This window comes from Leptidea sinapis, chromosome 5 (genome assembly GCF_905404315.1).
Source record: "Leptidea sinapis chromosome 5, ilLepSina1.1, whole genome shotgun sequence".
In the NCBI taxonomy this organism is placed as follows: domain Eukaryota; kingdom Metazoa; phylum Arthropoda; class Insecta; order Lepidoptera; family Pieridae; genus Leptidea; species Leptidea sinapis.
In genome coordinates this window covers 3,706,148-3,724,316 of record NC_066269.1, presented here as the reverse complement: position 1 = coordinate 3,724,316, position 18,169 = coordinate 3,706,148, and the positions used below count along the sequence as shown (strand labels likewise).

General features: G+C 42.0%; 1 protein-coding gene across 15 annotated transcripts in view; it reads right to left on the bottom strand.

Annotated features, from left to right (window-relative positions):
- Positions 1-27: 27 nt before the first annotated feature.
- LOC126964480 (spectrin alpha chain) overlaps positions 28-18,169 on the bottom strand; it is a 64,620-nt gene continuing 46,478 nt past the window's right edge. For all 15 annotated transcript variants that reach the window (XM_050807609.1, XM_050807610.1, XM_050807615.1 and 12 more), the window contains 13 exons: positions 17,309-17,504; positions 14,267-14,474; positions 13,369-13,478; positions 11,251-11,788; positions 10,199-10,297; positions 9,108-9,221; positions 8,286-8,433; positions 7,638-7,752; positions 3,947-4,059; positions 2,573-2,722; positions 1,715-1,885; positions 975-1,144; positions 28-516 (listed from right to left, as the gene is read on the bottom strand). In XM_050807609.1, the coding sequence (XP_050663566.1) occupies positions 388-516; positions 975-1,144; positions 1,715-1,885; positions 2,573-2,722; positions 3,947-4,059; positions 7,638-7,752; positions 8,286-8,433; positions 9,108-9,221; positions 10,199-10,297; positions 11,251-11,788; positions 13,369-13,478; positions 14,267-14,474; positions 17,309-17,504 (2,261 nt within the window). In that variant the 3' untranslated portion in view covers positions 28-387. The remainder of the gene's footprint in view (positions 517-974; positions 1,145-1,714; positions 1,886-2,572; positions 2,723-3,946; positions 4,060-7,637; positions 7,753-8,285; positions 8,434-9,107; positions 9,222-10,198; positions 10,298-11,250; positions 11,789-13,368; positions 13,479-14,266; positions 14,475-17,308; positions 17,505-18,169) is intronic.

The following is an 18,169-nucleotide window of genomic DNA, read 5'->3' as shown; positions in this document are numbered from 1 at the left end:
ATGGTTTTATTAATAATAACACACACATACCAAGGATAAATAAATTTATTGGAATAACGTCATACAATAATAAATAAAAGCTATCGCTAAAGTATAATGCGAATATAATAAGTTATGTATGTGATAAACATGTGAAGTATTCATTAATACCAGGCGCCGAGCAGGTTCTTATCCCTCTGCTGTTTCAGAGGAAAGGAACCAAACTATATCGTTGACATTACATCATTGAAAAGTCATAAAGCATACAAGCTTCAAAATGCATTAAAATGCCGTCCAATAAATAAATCAGTGATTTGTAGAATATAAAAGTGAAGAAGGAATCTAGCAGTCTAATGAAAATACACGTGGTATGCGAGTAAATGTTTAATGTAATAAAGGTGGTTGAAGCTAGTTCTGGAACAGTGTGCGAGTGAAGTCGATATAGTCGAGCGCGTTGGGTACGGGCCGCTCCGTCTTGTTGTCCACGTAGGGCTTCATGCGCGCCACGCAGTAGTCCGCCATCTCCTTCGTGAGGTTCTGTACAAAATAAAACATTATTATTCAAACTTCTTTAATTTATACCAAAAGTATTACCTTAGATAACAACGACGATTCCTATAGCCCAGTGGTTAGTGACCCTTTCTACTGAGCCAGAGGTCCCGGGTTGGAATCCCGGTAGGTACCAACATTTATATGATATTTGTTTCTGAGTCATGGATGTTTATACGTATTTATCCATCAGACAGAACAAATAAAATTTGGCGGGAAATAAAACGACGCCATGTTGAACGTCACTTCACAGCTAATGGTTTCTCATAGGCAAGTGACAACAAAACTTAATTTAACTTTATTATAATCGCGTTCGTGAAACGATAAGAACTGGTTTCGAATAATAGTCTAATTCGTGTTTTTTTTTTTAAATCTTCTAATTAGTAATAAAAATATGTGCCTATGCTAGCTATGACAGTACACGGTCGGCCAGCCCTGCTACGTACCGCGTAGAGCTCGTCCTTGGTGACGTAGGCTCGGTCCTGGTGCGCCGTGATGGCTCGGAACGCGTTCTCGATCTCCTCCGACGACTGAACATTCTCAGTCTCCTTGCTGATCATGAACGCCATGTACTCCTGCAGCGACACCTGCCCGTCGCGATTCGGGTCAACCACATCTGAAAGGACGCATTCGTGATGTATTCTTGAGTTTTCTCTTTTTTGTAAGGACTTCATTCAAACTAGGCGAAAAGTAGCTAAATAAATAAATTCAATGAGTAAATAATGAATTCACATAATGCCCATATGCAACTAATAACATAAACTTGTTATTGCTACTACTAGGTTAATTCGAATTAGGAAGTCTTTTGTGGGGCGATGCATATGCTTTTACAACAAGATCCCATTCAAAACAAATGTACTTATTACGGAATTGAAAAGAATTGTTAAGACATATGTATAGTAAAGGTTACAATAACATAAATAAATGACTTGATGATACCACAGATTGGGAATGGAGCGACCTCAGGCTATTAAAAAAATTGTATTGTACCAAATATGGTAAAATAAAACGTATGTAAAAATTATATTATTAAGCAGTGTAATAAATAACATTGTAGCCATATTTTTATGAAATAAATTAAGTCTGCTATTTTCTTGCGCCCGTTCTTCTCAGGTCTGAGGCATGCTTTTTCGAATAGGTGGTATTTTTTGACTTTCTGATATCCTATTTTTAATAAACTACTCACTGAGTATAGCCTCGAACTCGGGGTCGGGCTGGCCCTCCTCCACCATGGGCAGGTCGTAGCCGAGCGCACGCAGGCATGACTTGAACTCGTGGTGGTTGAGGCGCCCGGACCGGTCCTTGTCGAAGTGCTTGAACATCATCGAGAACTCCTTCAGCGCGTCCTCGCTCACGCCTGAAAATAAAAAAAAATATTATTGAAACATTATTATTTTGATGTAACACACAGAAGTTTAATCACATTGCTATTTACAGCAACAGTACATAAAGTTACAGTTAGTACTTCTCTATAGCCGAATTGAATGAGTGTCAGTGGTGCAATTGTTAGGGCTGCCACTCATACCGGAGGCACGGTTGACTCCCACCAACATACTGATCGTCATATCCATATAACAGTTCGTGGGATCGGTAACCCTGTATGCCTTTGTGCTTTGCTCAGCATTTCCCTTATCCCTTAGTCATCATTCCTAAGCATTCATATACCGTCAGCGTCGTTCTACCATCAGTCTCTGATCATCTTCCAACAACGCGTGACACTTATAATTATTGTTTCATTCTTATTGTATATTAAATCTATTTTATAAGTAGGTATTACTCAAAACCGGTATAATAGTACCAATGTGTTTTTTATCTTAGAATCCCAACATAAACGTAAAGGTAACATGGGCAAACCCTACATACACAACTTTGAATAAACTACAAATTTAATTTGTGAAGTTGATCAAATTGCACTGAGCCAGTGTAGACCGTGTAGTGGACCAAAGTAGTGCTCAAAAAGGCTTGAACCGTCCTTTTACACAAAATAGTCGCACAGTAGACTACGTGCGATAAATATCTCGTACACAATGAGAGGTCGGCCTACCCGAGTGGTTGCGCGCCTGGATCTGCTGCTCCAGGTTGTGCTGCATGCGCATGGACAGTTGGTCAAGCTGGTCCCACTGCTGGGCCAGCCCCACCGTGCTGTGCTCTGTGTAGCGGTTGTCCAGGATAAGATGCTCCTCAAGCGCAGCGCCTGCAAGAAGTTACATTTGAAAATGGATTTTAAAGCCCTTTACGCTATATCACTCACCCAGCGGAGAAACGCTTCAGGTAAAACGTGCAAAGGAAAATTGGTGGAATTTTATTCTATACCCATAGACACATCACGTCGTATAAAAACAAAGCCGAAATATGGAACATGCCACAAATTACACCTTAATAGTAGTCGAAGCTTAAGCTATATACAATGCCGCATTCACTCCAGTTGTTTATAATATTCTTGGTCAATAAGTAGCAATTTAAAACATTTATTCACTTCAGATTTGATTGGGACAGTTGTATTGGACACACGGCTAAGGAAAAAAGTGAGCTTACATTGTCTTTAAGCACACTTGCTGTTCCGCTATCAGACGGCGAATGATATGTTCTTATGTGTATAGAACGTCATTGTATTTTTAACACAAAATGTATAACTAGTTCCATAGAATAAACTACAATTGTATGATTATAACAAAATTTCATTGTATTCTGCGCAAGATGCCAAGCCGTAAACTTCACAGGCATGCGCGATGTCGATGGTTGACACAGCGCCCAACAAACGCGCGCTATTTTTGATTTTATGCTTACCTAAATAGTTATATTTTTATTTAATTAATATTTCATAGAAAAAGTACTGCACGCTATTAGCTATTGTGCCATTCGACTACACCTCTTGACACAAACTACTAGTTTGTTTGAAACTAGTATTGTAGCTTAGTTGGCTTGGCTGTGGCATAAATAACTACACAAATTGGGATATCGTCCCCACCATCTGGATGTGTGGCGGTCCTCCACAGTGGGGTTCAAGGAACTTTCTTTCACATACTAAAAAGCTGTGGAATTAGCTTCCTTGTGCGGTGTTTCAGGAACGATACGACATTAGCAGAAACATGAGAGTTGTTGAATATATTAATTCTCGTGCGGTAATCAAGTTGTTTCAATAATTAATTATTTTGAACTTTCTCAACTATGTTAACATGAACCTGATATTGCGAGCTCCACACAACAGAACCAAAAATACTTCTTACGTACGAAAAGTATAGTATTTTAAGAGAAGCCTGATTGAAAGGTTTTGAGATTCGAAACACAAAAAGTAGGAGTTTAAAATCTTTCTTAATATTGTTAATGAGTACATATATTCAAATGCATCTAAGAATCTAGAGTAATTCCAAGATCACTGGTTTCCATTACCCCTTTAAGATTTACAATGTATAGTTACCGAGTTCCTCGAGTCTGCGTAGGTCCTGCCTGCGCGCGCGCACCTCTCCCGCGCGGGTTCTCAACGTCGCCAGCTGCTGCTCCAGCGACCCGGTGCCCTCCATCATCGACGTGCTGCACATTTAAGATATTGTCAAATATAAATGCGAACCAAACTGAAACCATGGAGAATGCGAACCGGAGCGGAGACGTCAAACTACAAAGTAGCGAACCGAAAGCGAAACATCGCCACTCGTGTCAAAGTTTTGTAAATAAACACAACCGTCGCAGTGTTTGACGTCGTGCATACAAAGCCAGCTAATAAAACTATCTCGCTCACGCCTTCGGTTTGTCCTGACGTGACACGAATTTCGGTTCGCCACGTATTCGGATTGTTTTACGCTTTTCTTGTGACTAGATTCAAACGATGCTATACATTAAATTTTCAAAGCGTTCATGAGCCATTATTAACTTATTTATTAATACGGCTTTACTCACGTTTTATCGGTGTGGGTACCGACTAGTTTCGGACCATTCGGAGAGAGAGCATGCCGACTCCGACACCTCACATTATATTAGATTCGATAGGGTGAAAGTATTGGCTCGCAATAAAAACTTTGTGTCTCGCAAGCTGCTGGAAGCCATAGAAATCAACCGTCGACCTAATTTTAATACAAACAAGGGTTGGGCTCTGCCATCTACTTGGAAACCCGTGTTATTAAAAGCATCACGCAATAAGACCCATTACATTTTGTGCACCCATTAACACCAATAGTGACACAGTGTCAGTGATACCGTGCTCGTGGTCACCACCGGCGCACCCCGCCCTGTACAGCCGAGCACAAGTCCACAGTAAGAGACGGGACGTTATCGCGAATTCACTACACTAACCGGATGAAGGACCTCCGAATGGTCCGAAACTAGTCGATACCTAAACCGATAAAACGTTAGTAAAGCCGTATTAATAAAAATAAGATAGTATACATAACAAAGTGAAAACGCTGCGCCACGCTTTCGGTTTGCAGTCTGTTTGATAATAGCTTCATATCACCACCATTACTTACAGATCATAAATCATTGGTTTACGGTTATATATGCTACGCGATCCTGCGAAAACATCTCTTATGGATCGTCACAACTTGTGTTTTGGACATAGGCAAAACTCCAGTACGCAAGTCAGATTTACCAATGACGATACAAATTAATGACAAACATATCACGAACACACAGATTATACATCGAATGATAAATATATAATGTATTAAACCACAACAACGAAAGACGACGAGGAAACCACCAAAGAAATAAATATTTACAAGTATCGAAATATATCAAGTTTATTATTGTTGTAGAAATGTAAAATAAATAACAAGCGGATTAAATAAAAAAAAATAAACACAGACAATAAGGAATGTAATTATTTTCCAGAATATCAGAAACTGCCGAGTTCTACACACAGTTTGATTATTTATAACTATAATAATTTTTTTAAGTGACAAAACCTTGCAGAGGGCTACATTTACATGACAAATTTCATATATATAATTATAAATCCAGTGTTCTAATGTTTGTTCCCAGTGAACTCCCTAAACTAATGAACGGATTTTTATGGGGATTACTTCATGGAGTGTGAGTTTAGTCAAACTTGAGTGATAAGATAGTTTTTATTTCGATTTGGAACCCATAATTATTTTTATTTACAATATCTACGAGAGAATTTAATGACGCACGGTTTGACAGTTCTGCTGTGAAATAATCGACAAATCCATAAATAACAGTATTTAATGTATAGAACAACGTCTGTCAGGTCAGCTAGTTTTATACAATTTTCTAATCCTTCTATCTTTGTAGATATTCTATATATCTTATATTTGTATGCTTCGTAATTCAGGCTGTTAATTTTTATTGTTCATGTATTTTTTTTTGTTATATTAAACGACTGATGTGTATAATGGCTATGGTAAGTTTAAAATATCATTTTTATTACACATGTTTTAATCAGATCGAATTAAGAAATCCACGATAGCCAGCCGTTCGCGTGACGCATGGATCGTTAATATTGGTATGTCTCAAGTTGGTAAGAGCGCTCGGACGGTACCCGAGAGACGTGGTTCGAGTCGTGCATCGTTAATAAAATTTTGGTTACAAATTTAATTTACACACGTACCTATATCATAATAAAGTATAAATATTGTCAAATACTATATATAAGAGTTCGTCTCGTGCGTCCTACTCCAGCCACTTAAGAACTGAGTCATTCAGACGCACGGCCTACAGCTGCGTAGTGTACAAACGGGGCGTCGCTGGTCGCACAAGCGGTTACACAAGCGGCGTGTCTTGATGGATATTTTGACAGTGACGCGACGTATTACATCAATTACCACTTTAATAAGTTATGCCTTTAGATAATAGTAAGTCTTAATTAAGTTAATCAAAATGAAATTTCATGAAGCATCCATCCAGACAGCCATCACGACGCGCCGCTATAGTCCGACAACGTCGTGCGCGATCGTCCCTCGGGGTGACAGACGGTGGTGGGTTAGGTAGTCTCACGCGTTGCCCTTCCCCGCAACCTAACCAAACATCTTTTGTATCCCCGTCGTTTGTATAAAATGGCTGTCTGTCACCCCATGGGACGGTAGCGCATCAAGTTGCCGGACTACAGTTTAGTGAACAAAGTTACAGAGCACATCCAAGTACGTTACCCGTGCCAGCCTAGCAGCCGGTACCTGCACATAAGTGGTGTTATACAACTGCCTCCCAAACTAAAATGCAATCTACTGATTGCGCCATAGACCTTACATTATTTATACGTCTAGGTAGACTGTGACAGTTGTGAAGACATCGAAAAAAATTGAGGTTCACAGTTAACCACTATTTTGAGCAACGCACATTAACAAACATAATTCTGCAATTGCGCTCATCACTTCAAGACATCAGATGTTAGGTATAGTTAAGTTAATAAGTATTATTAGCACATTAGTTTCACTAGCGCCCTTCAAACCGAAATATTAATTCTTACATGATACTGCTTGACGGCCGTAAAAGGCGCCGCTGTGCATAGAAGCCTCCCACTATCATTTTTGTAACGTACACTTAATGATCAGAATTGAAAATCTCTCAGTACCTAAAGTTTTGTATTACAGGCAGATGACATGAAGGTGTAAGTATGTCTGTGCGTATCGCTAAGCCGTTGCTAAGCCTAAGGAGTTCAACATGTTGAAATAAAATTATATCGCTTGGTTTATAAACTATTTCTTCTCTTAGTTTTTTGTTAATGTGTTTTATTCATAGTTTGTATCTATACGGTGATCCGGCTCGAAGGACCACGATGTACGGTGTTATGGTTGCCGTACAGATTAATTTATGTATGGTTCATAAATTAAACGAGACTTAAGAACAATTGGTTTATGGAACTAAGTCTAAATGGTTAAAATGGTAAATGATTATGAGCACACGCGAACCCTGAATTGGGGGAAAATGTGGAAACACGGCACGCGCCAACGCAACCGCTGAGAGGGCGCAACCTGATGTGCGATGTTCGACTCGTATAGTATCTTAGTGCGTGCGTTGACTGATTTACTGTATTATTTTTCTCTCTGTTTCTATGTGAAAACTGTTTACTAGCTGTTTGTGTTTTTTATTCTGTAATACATATAATTAAACAGCTGTAGGTTTTCCTTTAATAAATAAATAATGTGTGAAGTAGTTACCGGGTCTCTGTGAGCCACTGGTGGAACGTGTTGGCGTGCTTGGCAAACTCCTTGCGCAGCTTGTCGTTCTCCTCCTGGCGCTGGGCTTCCTTCGTGAGCTCAACATCTCGCTCCGCTGAACATATAAAACACTATTAATAAATATTGTCACACGGGAAGGCGCGCCGTACTATATATAGACCGAGGGCATAGCACAGAGCGGAGGAGTTTCTTTAATGAGTTTTCTATCGAGATTTATCTATTTACATAATTTTTAAAAGGATTGAACATAGAAAGAACAAAAACCGGAGTAGGAGATTAAAATATAAATGACTTTCTTAATGATACCACAGATTGGGACCGCACTTAGGCTATTAAATAAAACGTTTAAATTTAGGATATTACACTGTCATCATATTTTTATGATAAAAAATGAAGCCCTCTGATTGTCTAGCGCCCGTTCTTTTCAGGTCGGAAACATACTTTTTCGAACGGGTAGTAGGTAGGTAGTAGTTTTTGACTTTCAATAAGTGATATGATATCCTATTTAAAAAAAAAAATTGAATATAACTGGCTAAAATAGCGGGGTGCAGCTAGTAAATCAATAATTATATGAATGATGAACCACTTTTGGGCCATCTCTTAGAGTATTGAAAGGAAAACACTCACCGATAATTTTGCGCAGATTCCGCCAGGTCTCCTCCAGCGCCTCCATGGTGAACCAGGTGTAGGGGTTGGCGCCCACGTTGAACGACTTGATCTGCTCGTCCAGGGCCGCCAGCGCCTCGAAGTCGCTCTGCGCCGAGCTCAGAGACGCCTGCGTAAACAATTCACACATCCATTAATGTCACGTACGCAACATAACAAATACAACCAATTTGTTATTTTTAAAGTGACATCCCTTACTGCTGAGAAAAATTTAATTTGAATAATTAATCCCAGTAGGTTATCAACTGTCAAGTAGATGTTGTAGATGGAGCTACAACCTCACAGTTGAACAAGGCATACGAAGATTTACGATACATGCGTCACTCAAATTTAATTTGTATATCTAATACGTCACACGATGTGCGTGTCAACTACCTGCGGGTGACAGTGGGTTTCTATGTCTCGCAAAGAATCTCAGGAGCGTTGCTGGCCTTTAAGGAAGGTGTACGGCGTACTGTACGCCCATGTTGAAGGTACCCATGTTGTATCGTCCCGGAAACACCGCACAAGGAAGCTCATTCCATAGCTTTGTTGTGCGTGAAGGAAAGTTCACATCCAGAGGGTGGGGAGGATATACTAATTTGTGGCGTGTCGTGTGAAAGTGTATTCGGCGTCAGGAATACAATTTCCGACACATCGGCTTTGAAACAGGAAAACCCAGATTGAAATAGGTTCATTAGTTTTGAGGTCCATTCATAACAAGACTGATTGACGAACCATGGTATGAACGCACGCACGAAGGCTTGGCTGGATATGTGTTATAATGTTACCAAAGCAACGTACCTGGAACTGGGCGTGCGCTTCACGCAGTGCGCGGATCTCCTCGATAGAGTTGCAGCGAACCGGGTCCGTGAGGTCTTCCTCCGCGTTCTCGAACCACGAGTTGAACGCCGACGCCTGAAACACACCGCATCATTAGTGGTACTTTATACACCAAGCTTTAGAAGACTCTTCATTATTAAAGTATGTAGCTTAAGACGGTTAACAAGTGTTGTTGCAATATATTAATTATGTTATTGTCTTTCGTTATTTGGTAAATTAATATTATTGTATTCTTTGATATTACAAAATCGGTCAAATGGAATACACGAATCACCTTTTTTATGGTGGGCGTTTTTGTATTCGTAATGTTGGTTCAAGCACTGTCAACAGCAAAAATGTCATTTAAGCGTGGAAGCAACTATTGCACTATTTATATATATATATATATATATACTAGCTGACCCGACAGACGTTGTACTGTACATAATAAATAAAATACTGTTTTTTATGTATTTGTCAATAATTTTTCATAACATCAAGTACTATTTCGTAACGTATGCTCCTTGTTGTTATAATGAAATTGTTTCACAGCAGAACTGTCAAATCGTGCGTCAATAAATTCTCTCACGGAAAATATGTCCATACAAAACAAATATTGGTAATAAAAATAATTATGGGTCCCAAATCGAAATAAAAACTATCCTGTCTCTCAAGTTGGACCAAAATGCACTCTATGAAGTAATCCCCATTAAAATCAGTTCATTAGTTTAGGAGTCCATCGAGGACAAACAACGTGTTACGTAATTTATATATATTAAGATATATATATATAGATTTTCGTCTACGTATTGACTCATCACGATATCTCTACCATAAAGCCCAGTCTTGAAATTAGATAGAAATATTCCTTCCGTGGAGTAGAGGTCAGCTAAGAATGGAAATCGATGGATTTTTACGAAATCAATAGATTTTTTATTATGAACAGAACAATGTTTGTGGGGTCAGCTAGTGTTTAATAAACCAATATTGCGAGAATTGACTAAATGTCGAAAACTGAACTTAAATAGGGTTTCCAAACTAAATTAATGAAGAAGTATGTTGATATGGTATACCTTCTTAGCAAAGGTGAGGTAGAGTTCCTCAATCTGCCGGAACTGATCCTGAAGCTGCAGCAGCTTTTGTTTGCGAGCTGCCGAGTCCGCCAGCAGGCGCTGTAATAATAAAACACATTGTATACTGTTTGTATTCAAATAAAATCTTATTTCATAGGTAAATTACATAACACTAATTGAAATATGTCATTTTTTAAAACAGCTCATTCAGAAGGCAGGTCCGTCCTCCTTAGAGAAGAACAAGCAAGAAACTCTATGGTTGCTCTTTTCAAAACAGGATAGGTACTTACAAGTTCTTATTTTTAATTCAATTTACAAATCATTCCAATGACAATATATGCCAAGTGATGCAACAAAAATAGTATATGTCAAATAGTCAATTTTAATTCTATTACTTATAAATATGATCACAACTTAATTTAACTTTTAAAACATATAGCTGATTCCGTAAATTGAATGAAAAATGTAATGACGGTTAAATAAGTAAGTCCATTTTACTTTTGTAATTGATTGTATATTCTGTACAAATTAATAAACGATTTTATATAATGTACGAAGTTCCCAGAAACTAATAAAATACACATCCCTAATTCATGTATTTTTTACATACCACAATATCAAACAAACATAGGCTTGTTTCCATCACTACCAAAACTTCTTGAGGATAACAATGAAATGATAAGTTATAATAAGTACTAATTGTAAAAGCAGTAACATACATTGCATGTTCTGTACATCTGCTATGGGCTCGCTAAAAAATTGAGCTCGCAAGCTTGTATGTTCTACAAGAAACACAACAGCAAATATTTTTAATCACAAAGAGTATTTTACAATGGCTGTAACATAACTGTTACATAACAAATTAGTTTGTAAGTTGCTGTATCCAATATATGGATCGTGTTTAAATATTTCATAGAAAGTAATAAAGAATAAACTGTATAAATATAAACGATCATATACACATATAAGGATGCTTCGGGAACATGACGGTCGTGACGACTGTCATAATTAGTAATCTCATCCAATAAACACAATGATCTATGGGCACACACCTGCCAGCGCGAGATGACGTCAGCATGCCGCCTGGCGATGGTGTCGCTCTGGTCGTGCGCGGCGCCCACGAGCTGCTCCTTGAGCGCCGTGATGTTGCGCACGCCCTCGTGCTCGAAGGCGGCCAGCCCCGCGTCGAAGGTGTCCTGCTTGGTGAGCAGCGTCTGCACGGTGGACAGGTCGCGGCCGAACTCGTCGGAGCGCACGTGCGTCTCCTTGTCGGCGATCCACGACTCCACCACGTCGGCCTTCCACAGCAGCTGCAGGTAGGCCGAGTTGTCGACGAGCGCGGCCTTGCGGCGGCCGGCCAGCGCCGCCAGCTTGTCCAGCTTGGCCCGCAGCGCCGCCATGCGCGCCGCCAGTGCGTCACCGTGGATGTTGCCGGCGGCCACCAGCCGCTCGCCGTCGCCGCACAGCTCGCGCACGCGCTCGCCACGCGCCGCCAGCTCCGCCTCCAGCGCCTCGTGCTTCTTGAGCAGGCCCTGCACGGCCGCCATGCTGTCGCCGCACTCGCTCACCACCACCAGCTGCTGCTTCTCGCTATAAATACAAATATTATAATTCGAAGTAGGATTTAAAATCAATTATTTAAATTCACGTCAAAAACTTCCACCCATTCAAAATAGTGTACCTCCGACCTGAAAGGAAAGGGATCAGGAATTTCGACGGACTTTTTGATATACAACTATGGATTATAATGTAATTTCGTCCAATAAAAATGTATAAGTAAAGAGCCTGAAGGTATTCCCTCAAAAATAATAATGGAGATAATGCTTAGTAACAAATATACCCTCCCACTAAATACATTTCCACAAGCACACAGCCAGTCCGAGGTTCAAGTCTCTTAAGACACCCCGCGACTGTGTTGAGTAATAGCGGCCTCCACAGCCCATATCGTATGTCACTGTAAAAGCCTTTAGGGTTGACAGCATAAAGGAGATTTTCAATCGGTAGGGGGTATTTACACCAGAACCTGACATATGTGCCCCGTTTCGAATTCTTCAATACGTAAATGTATTTTCCTCCTCCTCAAAAAAAAAAGAAATATAAGAATAGATTGGATGAGAGCAGTACAAAAGCAATGATCGTCATGGCAATCTGTGAAAGAGGTCTTTATCCAAAGGTGGATGTCTTCCAGCTGAAATGATAATGATGACAAAGAAATATATAAGATTTTAATTTTTCTGCTAATGTAACCAACAAAGAAAGATTGTTCATCATAAAAGAGCGCGTGAGCTCTTAATTTGTTAACATTTTTATTTGTTAATTTTTGAAATACATAATTTAATTTTGTTGGAACATAGGTAAATAGATTCTTCAAACGGAATAGATGCTTCTTAACAGACTATATATGACATCATTTTATTAGTTTAGAAATTTTAAAATGGTTATGAAGTTTTTAAATGTTTTTTTTTTTCAATTTAAACCTGTTTCTCAAAAATCGCCAAAAACCTTATTACCTCTTAATGGATTTTATGTATAATAAATAAATAATAATAAAATAATTGTATATTTTTTTTAGTGGTAATAATATAAATTTTAATTCATTTAAACCATTAAACAATGACAATATTAGGAATAATAAACAAATAAATATGTATCTGAATATGTATAAACAAATAAATATGTATCTGCAGACATTCTGTTTTGCACAGGATAGTAAATTTATACGAAAAAAAAAATTAAAGATATTGTAATTTTTTTCATCAGCCGTAATAAATTTATTAACTCAGTCATCGAGCACATGTCCCATGCTGAGAACAATGACTTATTACTATTATTGATTAGACTGAACACTACACACTACTTACAACTCATAACACTCTCACATATTCATACACACTATACACATATCTATTTAATGATCATGTATCACAAGCACACATTATTCAGGACTTCTTCTTCTTTATTTTATATAATTACCATTTATTTGCCACCATTATTATTTCATTATAATTTAATCTGCCAAACTTTGATAAAGGCAATACATGTATATAGTTTATAGTATTAATCTTTAGAATAGAAATACCGTAAAGTTTGCTTAAATAAATAAATAAAATAAAAAATATCTATGAGTGAACCAATGGATAGGGCATGCAACAAGCGAGTTATCCACAGACCTGATCCAGGCCTCCTCCTCATCCAGTTTGGCCAGGAACTGCTGGTAGGCGAGCGACTGCTGCAGTTTGGAGCCACGGTCGGACGCCAGTGACTGTAGTTCTCCCCAAGCCTATATCATACACAAATTACATAAAAAACATATTATTTGAATAAAGGCATTTATTTTCTTAAAATTGATTCCTTTAGAATACCTTTTGATGTCACTTCTAACACTACCACCACTCCGGAAACAAATGGCGCAAAAGTATCTAGCTGTGTAGTAGTGGGATTTACGACACACATACATTCTTTAATAAAACATTTAAATTTATTTATAGACAATGTCCGAACAGTGACTGGGAATTTATTATAAAAGTATAATATACATTTACCCAGAAAGCTATTATGTATAGAAGCCTACTAGAATTTGTTACAAGACCAACATTAAGTTTTTTTATGTTGATGATAATGATAAGACTGGAAGGATAAAAAATATTTCAATTTTAAGTCATGATTCATATAATTTCTTATATTTACGATAAGTACCTGGCACAGCTATATTTTTTGTTCTTTAGCCCTGGCTCGTTGCTATAAGCGTACTAAGAAGAACGATGCAAAGCGGTTTGTTTAAATATTATGCTTTCATGCCCTAATTACACAGTCAATAATGAAATCATAAACAAACTTTAAGTAAGAAATGATATAGAGTACGCAGTGTCTCGACATCTAGTCTGAATAAAATATATTGTGTTTACAATCATTGCCACTGTCATGACATGGACAGTGATATTAACCGTGCGCGCCACGGCGCCAGTTCCATTCAGTCATTGGTCGGGATCGAACGTCCCTGGGTGCAGTACTACCAAACAACGGTTGTCTCGCCTGTGCCCAACGTACCACCTTACACAATGAGAGTACCTGCGCGAGCGCCTGCAGCCGCGTGTCGATCTCCGCGAGCCCCGCGTTGGCCACGTCCATGAGCTGGCGCCCGGCGCTCTGCACGGCGTGGATGGCGGGCTCGTGGCTGGCCAGCTCCGCCTCCAGCCGCTTGTGCTTCTTCAGCAGGTTCTGGACGCCCGTCAGGTCGCGCCCGTAGTCGTCTGACGCCACCAACAGCTTCTTCTCTCTATACAATTAAGTTCTCTATATTAAAGTCTCTCTATATAATTTAAATTAAAAAAAAAAATCAGTAGTCTCGTCGGCAAATGGTTAAAGACACATATGTATGGAGTTTGTTATATAGAACGAAAGAAAGGTGTTCAGGAAGTTAAATTTTCTCAATATACAAAATTCAATCAAATATATGCATATTCAGAATTTATATCAGTTGACTCACCACCCACATTCTCCTCCAATACTAGAGGAATCACAGGAGCGTTGCCGGCTCTTTAAAAAGTGTAAGCGCTATTTTGAAGTTACCCATGTCGTATATCCTAATTTGTGGCGTATCGTGCGAAGGTAGAATTTGGCAGCTATGGAATGGACTGGTTATGTGACGAAACAAATGCAAAGTGAAACTTTACATTTCGCCTTACTGGATCATATTTTCATGGTTTGATCACTCACTTGATCCAGGACTCTTCGTCGGCGATGTCTCTGAAGAACTGCTGCAGCGTGTTAGCCTCGTGCAGGCGCGCGCGGCGGTGCGCGGCCAGACTGCGCACTCGCTCGAAGCTGTTGTTATGGTTTGATCACTCACTTGATCCAGGACTCTTCGTCGGCGATGTCTCTGAAGAACTGCTGCAGCGTGTTAGCCTCGTGCAGGCGCGCGCGGCGGTGCGCGGCCAGACTGCGCACTCGCTCGAAGCTGTTGTTATGGTTTGATCACTCACTTGATCCAGGACTCTTCGTCGGCGATGTCTCTGAAGAACTGCTGCAGCGTGTTAGCCTCGTGCAGGCGCGCGCGGCGGTGCGCGGCCAGACTGCGCACTCGCTCGAAGCTGTTGTTATGGTTTGATCACTCACTTGATCCAGGACTCTTCGTCGGCGATGTCTCTGAAGAACTGCTGCAGCGTGTTAGCCTCGTGCAGGCGCGCGCGGCGGTGCGCGGCCAGACTGCGCACTCGCTCGAAGCTGTTGTTATGGTTTGATCACTCACTTGATCCAGGACTCTTCGTCGGCGATGTCTCTGAAGAACTGCTGCAGCGTGTTAGCCTCGTGCAGGCGCGCGCGGCGGTGCGCGGCCAGACTGCGCACTCGCTCGAAGCTGTTGTTATGGTTTGATCACTCACTTGATCCAGGACTCTTCGTCGGCGATGTCTCTGAAGAACTGCTGCAGCGTGTTAGCCTCGTGCAGGCGCGCGCGGCGGTGCGCGGCCAGACTGCGCACTCGCTCGAAGCTGTTGTTATGGTTTGATCACTCACTTGATCCAGGACTCTTCGTCGGCGATGTCTCTGAAGAACTGCTGCAGCGTGTTAGCCTCGTGCAGGCGCGCGCGGCGGTGCGCGGCCAGACTGCGCACTCGCTCGAAGCTGTTGTTATGGTTTGATCACTCACTTGATCCAGGACTCTTCGTCGGCGATGTCTCTGAAGAACTGCTGCAGCGTGTTAGCCTCGTGCAGGCGCGCGCGGCGGTGCGCGGCCAGACTGCGCACTCGCTCGAAGCTGTTGTTATGGTTTGATCACTCACTTGATCCAGGACTCTTCGTCGGCGATGTCTCTGAAGAACTGCTGCAGCGTGTTAGCCTCGTGCAGGCGCGCGCGGCGGTGCGCGGCCAGACTGCGCACTCGCTCGAAGCTGTTGTTATGGTTTGATCACTCACTTGATCCAGGACTCTTCGTCGGCGATGTCTCTGAAGAACTGCTGCAGCGTGTTAGCCTCGTGCAGGCGCGCGCGGCGGTGCGCGGCCAGACTGCGCACTCGCTCGAAGCTGTTGTTATGGTTTGATCACTCACTTGATCCAGGACTCTTCGTCGGCGATGTCTCTGAAGAACTGCTGCAGCGTGTTAGCCTCGTGCAGGCGCGCGCGGCGGTGCGCGGCCAGACTGCGCACTCGCTCGAAGCTGTTGTTATGGTTTGATCACTCACTTGATCCAGGACTCTTCGTCGGCGATGTCTCTGAAGAACTGCTGCAGCGTGTTAGCCTCGTGCAGGCGCGCGCGGCGGTGCGCGGCCAGACTGCGCACTCGCTCGAAGCTGTTGTTATGGTTTGATCACTCACTTGATCCAGGACTCTTCGTCGGCGATGTCTCTGAAGAACTGCTGCAGCGTGTTAGCCTCGTGCAGGCGCGCGCGGCGGTGCGCGGCCAGACTGCGCACTCGCTCGAAGCTGTTGTTATGGTTTGATCACTCACTTGATCCAGGACTCTTCGTCGGCGATGTCTCTGAAGAACTGCTGCAGCGTGTTAGCCTCGTGCAGGCGCGCGCGGCGGTGCGCGGCCAGACTGCGCACTCGCTCGAAGCTGTTGTTATGGTTTGATCACTCACTTGATCCAGGACTCTTCGTCGGCGATGTCTCTGAAGAACTGCTGCAGCGTGTTAGCCTCGTGCAGGCGCGCGCGGCGGTGCGCGGCCAGACTGCGCACTCGCTCGAAGCTGTTGTTATGGTTTGATCACTCACTTGATCCAGGACTCTTCGTCGGCGATGTCTCTGAAGAACTGCTGCAGCGTGTTAGCCTCGTGCAGGCGCGCGCGGCGGTGCGCGGCCAGACTGCGCACTCGCTCGAAGCTGTTGTTATGGTTTGATCACTCACTTGATCCAGGACTCTTCGTCGGCGATGTCTCTGAAGAACTGCTGCAGCGTGTTAGCCTCGTGCAGGCGCGCGCGGCGGTGCGCGGCCAGACTGCGCACTCGCTCGAAGCTGTTGTTATGGTTTGATCACTCACTTGATCCAGGACTCTTCGTCGGCGATGTCTCTGAAGAACTGCTGCAGCGTGTTAGCCTCGTGCAGGCGCGCGCGGCGGTGCGCGGCCAGACTGCGCACTCGCTCGAAGCTGTTGTTATGGTTTGATCACTCACTTGATCCAGGACTCTTCGTCGGCGATGTCTCTGAAGAACTGCTGCAGCGTGTTAGCCTCGTGCAGGCGCGCGCGGCGGTGCGCGGCCAGACTGCGCACTCGCTCGAAGCGCTCGTTGATGGCCTCGCGCCGCGACCCGATGCCCGCGCTGTCGAACTGACCCGACGACACCAGCGCGTCTGCCTGCGCGTTCATGTCTGCAACGAACACCATGTTGCTGCGTTACATTTAACTTGAGTGCACTTGCTTGTGGAAATACTTTTACATGATGAGCGAGTGCGAAAATGTTTAGTTACTCGTCTTGGCTCGGCTGTAAGCGGTGCGAGTGCGGTCGAGTACGGATGCCGAGCAAGTAGTCAGGGAAGAACTATCGGTCAAGGCGGTTGTGTCTCACGCGCATGCCGGAAATACCACGAAATTATTACATGGTCAAAAGGCTTTATGGTAAGCGTACCTGCCATTTCGATTGTAACGTTTGTTGCTAATAATGATACCGTGTGTTTTACGTGCTGTCGAGACCAACGCCCACAACAATGGCCAACCACGAAGATCCTGATCATGTGACCGGCCCTTGTCATATAAAAAAAAATACTACCATAAAGGATGGCGTCTAATCTGCACGCAAAATATCTCGAATCTTCGTTCACTTTTCCATTTGACAACGACAAGCGAACTTAGACCTCATGCTATTGATTAATATTATACTATTTTTACCAATAATATTAAATTTTTTTGTGATTATTTTTACTACATTATCTCTTAGCATTTCATTAATTAATTATGTATTGTTGGGTCTTTAAGTATTGCTTTACGTTAATCAAATGTGGCAGTAATTATTGTTTGTGTTAGGTTTATAATATTG